The sequence below is a fragment of the Lissotriton vulgaris genome, chromosome 8 (assembly GCF_964263255.1).
Source record: "Lissotriton vulgaris chromosome 8, aLisVul1.2, whole genome shotgun sequence".
NCBI classification, from domain to species: Eukaryota; Metazoa; Chordata; class Amphibia; order Caudata; family Salamandridae; genus Lissotriton; species Lissotriton vulgaris.
The window spans coordinates 622,757,500-622,769,887 of NC_141696.1; the positions used below are offsets into that span (position 1 = coordinate 622,757,500).

Genomic DNA, 12,388 nt, shown 5'->3' on the forward strand with positions numbered 1-12,388 from the left:
TTCCTTATACACAATATGGACAAAGGCTCCTTCGCTAATACCAGTAGCACTAGCAGCATATTAGGGCTTGAAATAGTCGACCCAAGAATTGCGGTCAACATTATTATGAGGGCTCTCTCGATGTCCTCCCCTATCCCATTTAAAGATTTCCCAAAAAAGTTTGGGATTCTTTGCAGAGCACACCACTTTCAAATCCCTTGAGTCCCTTGCTCACTTTGCCACTGCATTCAAGCAAGCCGGGCTGAAGACGGCTGGAATGCCAGAAACCTGTACTCGGAAGCTTGTTTCCGGTCCAGGGAAGACATGGCTTGGCAGTTCGGGCTGAACTGTTCCCATGAGGCACAGGGTTAGACTGATTTGCATATAGCCATGTCTGAACTGGGGTGGCAGAGTGGGCTAAAGAACGGTGATGGATTAAACCCAGATCTTTTGACTGGGTGTGAGTGTTTGATTGATTCAGATGCTCCGTCCATCACCACCCCCTTTTGTACCGCTCTAACCATTGAGCCACACTCCTCCACTATAGTATTCTTACCATCGTTCCACTCTCTTCATACTTTCTTTCTTTCTTGCTTTCCTTCTGTCCAATCTTCTTTTATTCCATCTTGCCTTATTTCGACCTTTCTGCCCTTTTTATTTTCTTTCCTTCTCTGCATCTTTATTTTTTTTTAATACGTATTTTATTAGTTTGCAAATGAGAAGATCAACATGGCCAGCATGGCCCGTTTGACAAAACACGTGTACCAAAAATATAGGCAGTGAACAAATAATATCGGGAACACAATAATAAGCAAAAGTGGAAAAATAAAGATGCATCTTTACTTCTTTCATTCATTTCCTCGTCCATTCTTTTAGTCCCTTACTTACCCTCCTGCCATTTTGCTCTTCTTTTCATTATTCCTTTCCTTCCTAAATTCTTTCTTTCCTTTTATTGCCCTTCCTTCCTTTGTGTTTCATTCTTCTATTCCATCATTCTTTTTCAATATTTCATTTTATTTTCCTTCTATCCTTCTTTCTTGTCCTCATATTTTTATTTTACAATTTCGTGGTTACTTCTTTCTTTTTTGCCACCCTTCTTTCTTTTTCTTTCCCTCTCTATTATCTTCCTTTCTTTCTCCTTTTTTCTTTCCTCCTTTCCACCATATTTTGCTTCCATTCTTCATTTATGCCTTATTTCCTTCTTCAACTATAACTCCTTTCTTTCTGAACATATTACGTCTTTGCAGTCTTACTTTTCTCTAGCTTGTTCACTCACTCCACACTTACATTTTTTTATTGGCATCATTTTGCTTTCATTCTGTTACGTGTTGGCACCCTTTTGCCCCCCCCCCCCCCAAGTTTTGCAATGTTTCTTCTTTCCTACAATATTTATTAACGTCAATTTTTAAGTCATAGATAAGACAATAATGGGTAATAGTTATCAAGTTATTCTACCCCCTTTTGAAGCTGGTATTACGGGACCTTCGCTACGTCCTTGCCCACCCCATTGTTTAGCATTTGTAAAACTGTAGTTACTTTCAGAAGCCTTTATATAACATTTTGCCATTTCAGCGTTACTCTCTTAGCTGTACTGGCGGAAGGGAAGTGTTAACATTCTGTTAAATTGATGTACCTTTTACATTTAAAGTAATAAAATACCCCCCCATCATGTAAGCCAATGAAAGTCAGAGAGCATGTCTTTCACGCAGCTGAATGAGACCCCAAAAAGATCACAGCGTTTAATAGTGAGTGACGAAGGTGAGCTTACATCTTTTTTTTTATAAACAACTAATCACATATTTATTTTGCAAAACAGTCCCATGCATAATGCAGTGGGCTACACGTCCATACCATTTCTTTTTAATTGAAACAAGTTACATTTTTTACTCAATTATACCGCATTTTGTCATGGCTCCAAAGAGCATCTCATCTGGCTGTTGTGGATAAAGTGAACTCTGTGGAATCTGTTGTAGTCTCATGTAACTTGTAACGTTCGTTTGTGGCCTTAACACGATGTTTTATCATATGATACTTATCAGAATGGATGTAGATCCTGGGAGCTGACAGTTTATTAAATAACGTAGTAACTTGCTTCAGGAAGACTTGAGATTTCAGAGTGTAGAGAAGAAATATTTGCAGACCCTGCAGAAAAGACACAACAAATCTGTGTGTTTACCCGAATACACTTGAAGCGTTTATGGAACCGTTGGGATACAAACGGTGCACATTATTGAGTCAATGTTAAATAATTTATCGTTGCAAAAAAAAACACACATACAAAACTTCCACTTAATAACATTAACATCGAAACTCTTCAACCAAACTCCACAGTGGTGGCATTCAAACAGTCAATAATAGCAATGAACGGACATTCTCCAGTCTTCCCTGTCAGTTACAAGGAGTTCAGAAGAGAAAAGTGCAATCCTTAACTAATTAACTATTAACTGAAATCCCCACTATTGACATTGCAATTGCCCTTGGAAAATATATAAAGGTGGTACTGAGTGTACTAAGAAACCAGGAATAATCTGTAGGACTGTATGAATTTTAAATTAATGAAAATATACTTCAACTAAAGGAAATGAATGTGTTTTAATGTAATAATAAGTTTTATTTTAAATGTAATTTTATTGGCGTTGGTAAACGTATAAGGGTGTGTAAGAGTCTTAACCGATATTGGATTATTTTTTACAATGTTTTATTGCCTTTTATGTGAATATTTTAAACTTGTGATACTGCCTCTTGCACCTGTTTAAAGACTATGGTCATAATAAACATATCTTTGACTTGACTTGACTTAACTAATCTTGCTTAAGTAGCTGCACCGCCCTTTTCAAGTCTGTGGAGTGATTGTAATACTGTAAAAAATCCAGCTAGAAAGATAGCCTATCTGCAAAATAGTACATCCCCTATGTGTCTTACAATGCCTAGTGACTTAAATAAATGGTGCAAGTCAGTTCCTCCATAACCCTAAAAATGCCAGACGTGACACTGCATGCAAATACAATCATGCACAAATTATGTTTCCATCAAGAACCCCTTGACAGCCAATAGATGTACATGTAATTACACTAGATGGGGCATGTATGACCTTGAAACTTGTGATATGTATTATACGTTTTATTTATTATTATTTATAGTTATTTAATTTAGAGGGTAAATCAATTACAAATTCTATCCTTAAAGACTATTTTTCATACAACTTTTCTTATCAATGAAAAAACAAGAAAAATCCACAACACATCTAATATAGCAAACACATTCACAATATAATGAAACTCAAAACAATCAGCACTTCAGTATGTAAGACAATGACAAAATACATATAATACATCAGCAATGAAGTCTAAACACATAACATCTCATATAATACGTAGAAAATACATAAAAGTTAAATCTCAATGTGGAATAAATAAATTGATCCCTGATAATTGCTATTCATCTGTTTCCTAATGTATCAAAGGTTGTAACTAGTGCTCCTGCATGAAGGGGGCTGCCTTTCCAGAAGCTCCCTCTGTGCAGCAGCAATGCCGGCTCCCACAGGAGGTGAGGAGCCGGCTGGGACTGCGGTGGCCTTGAGGCTCCTCCTGGGGTCCTAAGCCGAGCAAAAAGAGGCTAAATAAATGTCAAGAAAGAGGCAGACTAAAGGTCAGAATTAGCAGAAAGAGGCACAATAAAGGTCAGCAATGAGCAGAAAGAGGCAGAATAAAGGTGAGAAACTAGCAGAAGGAGCCAGAATAAAGATCACAAACAAGCAGAAAGAGGTGAAATAAAATTCAGAAGTGAGCAAAAAGAGGCAAAATAATGGGCAAAAGGGAAACTAGCACCAAAAGGCAAAATAGAGGTCAGAAACTAGCAGCAAGAGGCAGAATAAAGGTCAGAAGCGAGCACAGAGAGGCAAAATAACAGGCAGAAGGAGCAGAAAAAGGCAACATTGAGGGCAGGAGCAAGCAGAGAAGAGGCAGAAAACTAGCAGAAAATGAGTAGAGGCACAAAAACGAAAGCAGCAGAGAGTAGTGAACTGCAGGCAAGCTGGACAAGAGGACCATCACAGGGGGAGCTGGTGGAAGGACCTGCTCCCATGTGCCCCCTGCGTTTTTTTACTGAACACCCACTGACAGATCCACTCATACACTCACGCACCCACTGACAGATACACTCAGACAATCACGCACCCCCTCACAGATCCATTCAAGAACTCATTCACCCACTAACAGACACACTGAGAGACTTACACACACACTCACAGACCCACTCAGAGACTCACATACTCACACACTCAATCACCCACTTATACACCCTCTTACAGACCAATTGAGAGACTCACACGCCCACTCCCAGATCTACTCAGAGACTCACAGACCCACTCACAGACCTGCTCAAGACACTCACACACCCACTCACAGATCCACTCAGAGACTCATGCACCCACTCCCAGGCCCACTAAGTCACTTATGGACCCACTCACAGGGGCACCAAGAGACTCATGCACCCACTCAGACACTCATGCACCCACTCTCAAAAGTTACAGGTTAGAGTTAGGAAATAAAAAATGTAAAAACGCCAAAATTCACTAAAACAACAAAGGTTACAGGGACATTATAGTTAGGAAATAGAATTTTTTTTAAACTTGGAAAATCATGAAAAATTACAAAGGTTACAGGATTTTATAGTTCAGAAATAGTATTAAAAAACCCTGGAAATTCACTGAATAGGGGCGTTATAGTTGGGCTCAGATTTCCCTCATACAAAACCATTGAAATCAGCAGTTATAGTTACCTGACCTAACTATAACTTACACCTCTGCATTACACTGCTTATGACCTCACATATAACGTGACTCATTCCATGGTCGGTGACATCACTAATGATATCATTGATGACATCATAAATGACATCACTGATGTAGTTGTAGTTGAATGGGTCTGTGAATGGTTATGTGAGTGTTTGTGTGGGTTTGTGAGTGGGACTATGAGAGGTTGTATGGGGGTCTGAGTGGGTTTGTGAGTGGGTCTGTGGATGATGTCATCAGTGATGTCATTTGAGATATCAATGATGTCATCAGTGATGTTACTGACCATGTCATGAGTGATGTAATATGTGAGGTCATAAGAAGTGCATTGCAGGGACGTAAGTTATAATCAGCTCAGTAAATTATAACTGTTGAATTTCAATAGTTTTGTATGAGTGAAATCTGAGCCTAATTATATCGTAATGTAGATGGTCTTGTTTGCAGAGGAGACCCTCTACCAACTGGAGAGAGTTCGAAACAATTCACCTTGTACTTCTGGAATTTGTTACCTCATTGGAAAGGAAGGCGATTCTTGTTCAATCAGACAATATGAGTGCCAAATTGTTCATAAATAGTCATGGGGAAACTTGCTCTTTTACCCTGTTCAGCTTGTCAACTGGACAGAAAAGCATCTGGTGTCCCTATCTGAAATTCCCTTTCGGGATGTCCAGAATGTGACAGCAGATCAACTCAGCAGGAGTTTTCCATCCTCTCAGGATTTTTCATCTGAAACCTCAGTTGTTTTCAGTCATATGTCAGAGGGCGGAATGACTGTAATGGATTATTTGCAACTCAGAAGAATGTTCTCCGACCAACTTTCTATTCAAGGATTCAGGAAGAGGGAGTCTGATGGATAGATGAGCTTTCTTGCCCATGACCTCAAGGTTTCTTTTAAGTGTCTAGCACAGAGGAATCTAAGAGCAGCCCTTAAACATAACCCAAGGGATAAACAGAGGGTTATGCGCTGCAGATTAACTTACAAGCAGGCAGTAAGGCACCGGTAGAATGCAGTCCAAACTCAAACGTGGGAGGATTTGAGAGGAGCTGCTGAACGGAAAGACCTGACCACCTTCTGGAAGATGTTAATAATCCTTGCTTCCAAGATACAAATAGCCCGCAGATAGCGTCTAATGTGCTTCCTGAACAGTGGGTGGAGCACTTTAGAGGGCTATATAATCGGGGGAAAACAGAGATACAGGAGAACAAGGAGGGTGGGGGGAGGTGGAAGGTGGCACTAGAATTTACCCTAGAAGAGATTATCGCAGGTATCCTGGGCCTTACCCGAAATAAGGCTCCGGGACCAGATGGGATCCCCCCGGACCTCTTCTTAAGTAAGGTGAACCTATGGGGACCAGTTTTAACAAGAGTAATAAACGCTGCCAAAGCTTCGGGGCTCCCGCGCTCATGGTCAACGGCTATAATAGTGCCTATTTTTAAAAAGGGGAACAGAGATAGCCCCCAATGATATCGTCCCATCTCCCTGATAGACGTGACTGCCAAAGAGTTGGGCGTGTTGTCTTAAATCACCTGATGAGCTGGGCTGAGGAGTTCCACATCCTTACTGACCTTCAGTACGAATTCGGGGCCAAAAGATCAACGGCAGACCAATGCTTAAATTTATATATACTAGTGGCAAAATACACCATTGCCAATAATGAAGCGGTTTATTTAGCCTTTATGGATCTTACCGCAGCATTTGACTGTGTGAACAGGGAGAAGTCGTGGACCTTAATGTCTAACCTAGGGGCGGACCAGGATCTCATTAAGATTCTGAGAACTTTGCATTGGAATACATCAGCCAAAGTTAGGTACAATTTGGATGGCGGTAACACTGAGCCTTTTATTTGTTCCAGCGGGGTAAGACAGGGGTGTATTCTGGCTCCGTTCTTGTTCTCCCTGTATATAAATGGCCTAGAACAATCGCTAAGAAGCCTAAAGGTGGACTCACCTAGAGTAGGCAGCAGAGCAATCCCTGACCTGCTCTATGCAGATGATGCGGTCCTGTTGGCACGCACTCCACTGGGACTACAGCGATTAATAGATGGTTTCGTGGACCTTATGAACAGTTTAGATCTATCTGCCAACCTGACTAAGTCGTATGTCATGGAGATGGGGACTAAACCCAGAAAAAACTTTAACTATTGAATAGGCGCACTTAGTTCAGTGAAGGTACAGTCTTTCTCGTACCTGGGCATTTTATTCGATAAGGGCTTACATTTTAAACCATTGATTGAGGAACGATGCAATAAGCTAGTATCCAGTAAAGGGGCAATAATGAATTTCGGTCGCAGACTAGGGAGATGGTCGCCGGAGCAAATGGTGAACCTATACAACTCAATTTGCTTCCCCAAAGCTGCGTATGGGACAGAATTTTGGGGGATTGCCAACGCCGATAAGCTGCAGACAGAGGAGAACAAATATCTGAGAAGGCTCCTCAAAGTCCCACAATGCGTACCCTCTTATATTATACATGAAGAACTGGGTGGAGCGTTTATAGAGGACAGAGTGGAGGGTAGGGCCCTGTTAGCATGGCTAGAGATCTGGGTTAACCCAGAGGACAGGCTGACTAACCATAAAATCATGGACTGCCTGGGGAGGAATTGGGGAATGAATATCCCATGGCTTAAGTACATAAAGGGAGCTTTGGAAAACATTGGTTGTAGGGACCTTTTTCTAATGGCGACCGATATAACAGGTCGGGATCAGGTTAGGGTAAAGGAGATGTTTTTCAAATACAAAGCCTCAGCCTGAGAAGTTAGAGAATGGGACAAACAGTCAGTCAAAGCCCATGGTTTAGTGAGGACCTGTGAAGGAATGGAACCTTACCTTGCCCTCACACCCAATGCCCAGGATAGATTTTTAATTACACGTTTTAGGCTCAACTTTTTACATCACCTACTAGCCGATCCCGCAGGTTTTACTAATTCAGTTGAGTCAAAGGGCCCCTGCGGCTGCGATCAACGATCTCCGCAGGATACCCTTCTTTTTGATTTATGTTAATTATTATTGGAACTGACTGTGTTGGATTCGTGGTGGTCCTTTGAGGCCACGTGGTCGACATACTGTCGCCCAAGGGTTTTTCACTAGGGCTGTCCAGTTTCCAGTCAATGATACCTGACGACATTGAGCGATTCATTTGTTCTTGCGATTGGTCGTGACTATGGTTATCCGCGTGCTCCGTGTGTACCGTATGTACTTGTGCTTGGATTTGTATCTTGTGCTTGTTGTTCCTCAGAGCTATTTGTGGGCTCTTGTCTAATTCAACTTTTTCAAAGCCCTTCGCTGGGGTGCCAGTTGCACTGGACAGGGGGGGCTCTGGAACAACTGACTGCATTGTAGCCTTGCTCAGAGTCTTAGGTTTTTGTAGTCCATTTGGGATTGCTGGCATTGTGTATATCGCAGATACAGGATCTTTTAGAAATGTGAATTTTCCATTGGGCTTCATAGAGCCGAATATTGAGTAGATTGGAGGTATTAGTGGGGTAGTGGGGGGGTTGGCTACAGTATCTTTACAGGGGCTAGTGTTTGCTTTTGCTTTGGTTTTCCGTTTTGTAGTCCGTTTTGTGGTCGGCGGGGGGTTTCCTTGTGTTTTTCCCGACCTCATTGTTCCCACCGACTGAACTCCAGGCCTCTCGCTGCCCTTGTGGACTTTTGCAATGGGAACTTGCTAGGTGTATACTTGCTTAGTATGACGATCAATAAACACGGGTTGTGGCCATTAATAAGTGAACTGACATGGCCCAAACACCCCATCTGCACTCCACTCCACCCCTCTCCAAAGTCCTTTCAAAACAGTGGCTCCAACTACGGCTTCCTTTGCCACTGCACGCCCCCGCTGTCTCCTCTGTTGCCGCTAGCACTCAACACCCTCCACCTCTCCTCACCGGATATGCTGCTCACTGCTCGTTCGCAGGATTCCTCAAAAGATGCTTTAGGCGTTCCAAGCACTTTAGACACCTCTGTGCTGCCGCCTCTCCTCTGAACAGGCTTTGGGTCCTCTCCTCCGGTCAAACTTTAGGTCAGACATGGGGCGGGCAGCGCCTCAGGGGCTTCAGGGCTTCGGGATGCCACAGCGCTTCAATGCTTCAAAATTCACTTGTGCTCCAGACGTTTATTAAAATGCTTCTGTTTGTTTATCTGCATCTGCGTCTGGCATCTGGCACTGGTGTAATGGTGTAATGGTGTGATGCAGTACTTCAAGGCTCCGAGTACCGACTCAGCCTGGGAGCAGCTCTCAGCCTGCTCCCGGCACCCGGCTCCTGCTTCTACTTGAACCTCTGCAGGGCGGTGCGGAGCGGAGCTGTAATGGAATCCTATGTGCTTCAGAGGTTGAAACAGGCGCTTCGGGGCTTTCGAAAATACTCCGACGCATCTGGGCTTTAGAGCGCCTTAGAGCACCACCAGCGCTCTCTGCTCCGGCGCTTTAGAGCTCCACCAGCTCCACCAGCGCTCTAGGGTCGCGGCTTGCAGCTCCACACCTGGCTTCAGTTTCGCGATGTGGTGCGGTGTGATGCGGTGCGATGCGGTAAGCCGGCTTTGATCCCACCGACGCTCCGACGCTCTGCCAGCGCTCTCAGCCTGCTCCAACAGCCCGCTCCGGCACCCTCCTCTCCTGCTCCTCTCCCGCTGCAGCTCAACTGCTCCACGCCGCTCAATTACTGCCCTTCTTTTTGTATTATTATGTCCATTTTACTTTTGCTCAGGTGCCGTTTTTTAGTAAGTCTGCTGAAAAAGGCCAAATTTAGGCACGCGAAGGAGGCCCTTTTATACTTACAAATGGCCCAAGACCCCTTGACCTTACTTTCTGTTACCAGTTTTTTAAGGTTAGCAGTAAAATTAAGAGACACTAGAGGGACTCGCTGAGCAAAATATCCCCATAATCATGAATAATATGTGGGAGGGGAGACGGGCCCAATGAATTGCAAGAGTAACAGTTTCTGCATCCTTTTGAAACTGTACATTATTGTTATTTTTAATCTGTACTTTTATGGCGTTGATGTAAAATGCTGAATAAAGAATTTTGAATTGAATTGAAGTGTCTTTTCCTCCAATACCTTTGATTTGAAAGCGTTAACTAGGGTAAGGTTCTGCAGTCATTCTGATTGCTCCACTTTGGCTCCCCCCTCCTGGTTTCCTTTTCCAAACCAGATGACAATTTGTCACAAAGAGGTGTTACTGATGATTCTTTCTCCCCTTGTGCTTCGAGTGTTGCCCCAGGAAGCCTTAGGTTGACTCCACTTAACGACCTAGAACTGTACGGGTGGAGTAATTGGTTGTCTCAAGACTTAGGAGGCTTCGAGAAGACAATCAATCCTTAACGCCTTCGCCACAGCGGACATTCTGCCGCTGTGCTGAAAAAATGACGAGTGCGCGGTTTGGACATCCCCCGGCCGTCTGATGGACACACCCACCGTGACGTCGGATGTCCGGGGGAGTCCGGGTGTGCATGAAAGGGGTTAAAGCTTTAAAACAATATAAGGTGACAAACTTAAAAAATGACCTGCATGAAAAGCACCTCAGATAAGCACTGTGCCAACGAATAACCATGCAAGAGGGTACTGAAAGAAAAAAGGCTATGGTTATCATATTAACTGTTGTGGTTCATTTTATTGTATAATATCAGCTAGATTTTCAATAGACTGTTCCCCAAAATACTTTTGGAATTCATTAGATTGCAATCAGATTGGCAGCACATTTTGTGACTTATAACAATCTATGGTCTCTTCTTCAGGGCAAGTTAATTCTGATTAATAATGCTGCAACAACCCATAACTAACTTATGAAATCCCAGGCATTACAAATGATAACAATTTCAAAAAACAAATAAAAAAAGTGCATCCTTAAGGGAAGAAATAGAGGGTGGGGAAAGAATATTATAAATAAAGATAAATATTCTAGAAAGCCTACATATTCATTATCTTAATTAAACATAGAACAATTATTGCTCGAATATTATAGTCTTCATCCATGTTCACAATAAATATTCTAAAATATTAAGTTAGTCTACTTGAGTAATGAAAAAACCGTCTACACGATTCACTTAATATCAACTTTTGCCCCAGGTAATAATGACAGTGTACGTCAAGGCCATAAACGCACATCTTTAACATTGGTGGAATATTATAGATGACTGCCTTTCTCAACACGTGGTCTCATTGTGGTAAGTTGACATCTTGAAGAAATTGGAGTAGCAGCATGTCCCAGTGCATAGCCCTTTACTTGTTGAAGTACTGGCATTCATTCTCACTGTCTCTGGCCAGGTCTTGTTCTGTAGTGCACTAATGCATCCACTATAGGGACCTGTGTTCGACCTCCTGGTCACAAGTCCACTCAGCCTTTCATCCTTCTGAGTTGATAAAATGAGTACCATTGAGTTGAGTAACAATAAACATCTGTTATTCAGCAAAAATATACCCTTGGGTGAACGTGTGCTTTACAAATATACGTTATGTAATGTACCACCCAATGCCTAATTACAGATATCCAGCCCATAATTTCTGCGGATGAACTGCTTGTCCAAGCCAGAGCTATTTGTCTTTTAGCTATCAGTACAGCGAAATCAGTAAATTTGCATTCAACCAACATTGATCTGAGAGGGACTCTAAGATCCAATGAACACGTCCACTTGCTAAGTCCGGCAATATCTTAGTTACTGAACCAGAGAAGGTCTTCAATTCAGGAGAGAAATGAAGTAAGAAAGTTGCACCTTCCACCCTGCATCTGGGGCAAGTACCCAGCATATAAGGGATTCAAACTGTGCAAGTTTCTCAGGGTTATGTGCATTTGATGTAAGTGATTAAAACGAATCTATTTGAAACCGTTCAGCCGCATAGCCTTTTACCGTTGCCCAGTGTTCATTTGAGAATTCCAAATTGAAGTCCTGTTCCCAATGGGATACAATATTGTTGACAAAATGGACTGTGTGTCAGAAAGTAATCAGCAGCAATATCAAACGCCTAACTAATCTCATCAGCTATCACAAGTTTCCCCACTGATCAATGTGATCAACCCCTCTTGTGGACCAGTGGTCTTGAACAGACCCGTTCCTAATCTTATCACATCCAGTTGAGCACCACAAAGGTGCTCTGGCGCATAAGCTATCTTCAACCTGAAATTTTCAGATAATGAACCCAGCACTTTCTACCCTCATCCACTATTGGATGCAAAATGTCTTCCCGAGTGGATATCGTTTCCTACACAGCCATTTCCACATATAGCGTAGACAGTGTTTGATCCACACACCTTTCCTCAGCTGTTCTTGGTATCACCACCTGTGTTGCCACCCATTCAAGTTGGCTGCCATAAAGTAGTCCTTAATATCAGGCAGCCTTTTGGAACAGGATGCTTGATTTTTACTAGCATAACCCTCGCCCTCTCATTTCTCCATATCATTTCCAAACGTTGTGTATCAATTTACTATAAACACGTAGGGGCAACAATGCAGGCATGTATATAAAGTAATACAACAACATGGGTAAAACAATAGTTTTAGTTACTAAAATCCTACCTATCACTGAGATTGAGAGTTTATCCAAGAACTGTGCTGATCTATGTAGGGCTGCCAATGCCCCTTTTTATGATCATCATCAATTACATTTTCTGTTGTCCTCTATTCCC

The 12,388-nt window shown here is 42.4% G+C and overlaps 1 protein-coding gene across 3 annotated transcripts in view; it reads right to left on the bottom strand.

Annotated features, from left to right (window-relative positions):
• Nucleotides 1–1,678: 1,678 nt before the first annotated feature.
• The window catches only part of ADGRG7 (adhesion G protein-coupled receptor G7), a 1,328,771-nt gene continuing 1,318,061 nt past the window's right edge, over nt 1,679–12,388 (bottom strand). For 2 of the 3 annotated variants that reach the window (XM_086934503.1, XM_086934505.1), the window contains one exon: nt 1,679–2,121. In XM_086934503.1, the coding sequence (XP_086790629.1) occupies nt 1,906–2,121 (216 nt within the window). In that variant the 3' untranslated portion in view covers nt 1,679–1,905. The remainder of the gene's footprint in view (nt 2,122–12,388) is intronic. The other variant, XM_086934506.1, reaches the window with a different exon arrangement.